This window comes from Malaya genurostris, chromosome 3 (assembly GCF_030247185.1).
Source record: "Malaya genurostris strain Urasoe2022 chromosome 3, Malgen_1.1, whole genome shotgun sequence".
Classification (NCBI taxonomy): Eukaryota; Metazoa; Arthropoda; class Insecta; order Diptera; family Culicidae; genus Malaya; species Malaya genurostris.
The window spans coordinates 210,620,184-210,623,445 of NC_080572.1; the positions used below are offsets into that span (position 1 = coordinate 210,620,184).

Here is a 3,262-nt window from a genome sequence, read left to right on the forward strand (position 1 = left end):
GTATATTACATCAATATTAAAAAAAAAACAAGAAATTGAATTTTCAAAAGAAATTTGTTGATGAGGGTCTGAGGCCTAGGTTAATTTTAGTAAAGGGGTTCATGACCCAAAATAGTTTGGGAACCCCTGAACTAAAGGGTTTCACTTATTGTCACGTTATTCCGATTTGCAATTGACAGTTTCTCTTTTTTATATCCTTTGTAGAATGTTGTTATATTCAATACTATCGACAAAACTTTGAACACATTTGTGTTCGTGACATATTTAAAAAATATCGCATTGCGATGTAATAATTGATGGAACAATAATCGCGCTTTGTTATAATGGCCAGTATTGGTATTTGCTGAGAGTAAGTCAAAACAGTAAGCGAAAAAGAAAAGTTTCCTCTTTCGTTTGGTGCTAATATTAAGACTATTAATTTGCAACGGTTTGTCCCTTTTAAAAAAAGAAGTTGACAGCCGATCAGAAAAAGAAAATAATACCTGGCAATTTGTTGATCAAATAATTTAAAATGTAAATCATTTCAAAATAATTTTAAAATTGAATCATCTTAAATTTGGAATTTTATCTCAGGCACAGCCGATTAAATCCAAATATTTTACTCTTAACACTCAGCTCATAGCACATACTGCCAATGTGTTGAAAATAGTTATATTTTATTAGATATTATGTTTAACTGTTATATTACAAACATCTTCAAAGTAGGTTAACAAGAATCGCTATTGAATATGAAAATCAGTCAAATTTTCAAATAATTGAATAAGTTTAATTTATTAGATTTTTATTTGAATAATTCTTAACATATACAAAAAAAAACCAGTGAACTATTATTTTTAATTCACTGGTATATTGAAAACAAATCGTTGCTGAACGTCAGTCTTATTGTATCCATGAAAATACATATTCTTAGAGAAAATTAATTGATTGCACTATAACGGGATGTAGACAAATTTGCATGTAAAGTACGAAAATAATACAAAATCTTGCAGCAGCGGCAATTCTTATCGTAAAGTTAGGGTAAACCCTAAACATCATTTGAAAAATGCACATAGCCCGTTTGATTATGGATTACGTTTCGGCATCGACTCATTACTAGCGCGACTTCACAATGAGCCAAAAAATATTTCGTCCGTGATGTCAGATAACTTCACTGTTAATTTCGTTTTTTGCAAATACCAGTAAACTTTATGTCTGCTTAGCGGTTTATACTGAACTGCTAAATTGCGCTTGCAGTTCAACATAAACTGCTAAGGCACTGATGAATCAAAGACGAAACGTAAAACAGAACCAATGAAATATAAAAAATGTTATAATATTTCGCATATCCCATGATATAGAAATCTGTATGAATACGTATATGATAGCATTTCAGATCCTATATATCAGATAGAATTTAAATTAATTTAATACTACTAAACCGATTCCAGTCAGTTCCTTTTAACAAGTGAATTTGATTTTAAAACGAAGTTCACTTATGAAAAATAAAATATTGATTTTTTTTCAATAATTTTATTTACCTAAAATTAAAGCTTTATTTTTTACTTTCGGACTCAGAGCCTTGTCGCGCTTCTTCAAATTTAAAATCAATCGGTTTGTCATATCCCATGATTTTTATGTAGTGCGTTGGATCCGGGAACAGCGTCGGATCTACGAACAGTGATTTGTTTCCTACTATGAATGTGGTAAACATACCGGGTACTTCCGGTACAACAACATCTTCCAGTTTAAACTTGGTCTACGGGGGAAACAAAATATTACCGAATTCTAGTTTAGTATATTATCCTCATTTACCGTTTGTCGTTGCAGTAGAAACGTGATAGTAGTAGCCGTGTATTCCTTATTGAGCACATCATAATGCAGATCAATTACATATCGTTTCGTAATTAGATGAAGCAGAAACGGTGTCACGAATGTGAAAAATCCGGCAATGCCACAAACTGCGACTATCATCGGTGTTCCGCCAATTTTATTCGCCTGATCTAGCAGTATCGGTTGGGCCACAATTCCACCAATACTGGTGACTAAAGAAAATACCTTGACTGCTCGAATTTGCGGCGAAAGTACACCGTGATAAATCTGATTGTCTGTAGGAGCATTTGAACAAAACTGTCGATCTGCCTGTACACGTTGAATAACACCGGTTCTGCTGCATGATAGGCTCGCAACTTGGATGTTCACTTGATGAAGCAACTGTTTACTATATCCTCGAAAAAAGAACCGTGTAGGAAGCATTTCAAAGGCTACTTCTAGTAATAATAAACTGTTTATGATCTATTAAATTTTTGTACAACTGTTTTCGTGTTTCGTGACTGTTGTATAATAGTGAACAGCTGAAGAAAATCAAAACAATCCAATTTTGTATATGACGGTTTTGATAAACTGTGGGATGATTTCTACACGGAGCAAGAAAAGTACCCAGCAACGGAAGTCCAGTGCGATAAGTTAAATTTTTTTTCTGGATTCTCGTAGAAATGAAATTAGTAGCATTTATTTTAACGGACATATGTTATAAAAACCCCCATTGCATCTATTGTGTAGTATCGATGCTGTAAATTAATCGATTTGCAAATCTTGTTGGTCTGCTAGCTACAGCGATGGATTTATGCCCACCTCTGTGAGCCCCAAGCCAAGAGCGTCATAATTTAGGTCGTGGCAAAGACATCATGTTAACAAGATATCCAGCTCTCACATTTCCCGAACAAATCATTGGCAACATCATTTTCAAATTCGTTCGCGCCGAAATAGCAGCATACAATTGACATGATATGTTGAATGTGATGCCATGCGATGGCGTTGCTGAACTGAAGATTGATTTCGCTCCAAGCTGACAGGGGCTGATCGTAGACAATCTCTTGAATTATTTCAACTTTTCAACTTTAGACAGTCGAGTAGTTATTTTGGAAAAAAATCTAATTTCTTCACACTTCTGAATATCTAAAATCGTTCTTATAGGATGATATAAAGTATGAATTATGCAAGGCTTCATTTCTTTACACACAGAATTGCAACGGTGTACCACAGACTAACAGACATGACAGTATGAGTAAATTCTTATAAAAATAATTTTTCGTTATGCACTAGTTCCACCTATATTGTACTGCGCGAACTATTTACTATCTGTACACCCCTTGTGTTATGTACAAGTTTTTTTTACTAGTTGGTTTCCCCTCGTTTGTCAACACCGATCAGCTGCTTGCAGGGATGCCTGATTTCATCAAAATATTTGAAAATGAATCGTCACGTTTAACTTTTTCGCGATGTT

At 33.9% G+C, this 3,262-nt stretch overlaps 1 protein-coding gene across 1 annotated transcript; it reads right to left on the reverse strand.

Moving 5' to 3' along the window:
- Nucleotides 1-1,493: 1,493 nt before the first annotated feature.
- On the reverse strand, nt 1,494-2,357 carry LOC131435904 (transmembrane protein 70 homolog, mitochondrial). The gene is made up of 2 exons (XM_058604173.1): nt 1,792-2,357; nt 1,494-1,735 (listed from the first exon to the last, which is right to left on the reverse strand). Exons 1-2 carry the CDS (start codon nt 2,230-2,232, stop codon nt 1,532-1,534), a joined length of 645 nt encoding a protein of 214 aa, XP_058460156.1. The 5' UTR covers nt 2,233-2,357; the 3' UTR covers nt 1,494-1,531.
- Between the last annotated feature and the right edge of the window lie 905 nt (nt 2,358-3,262).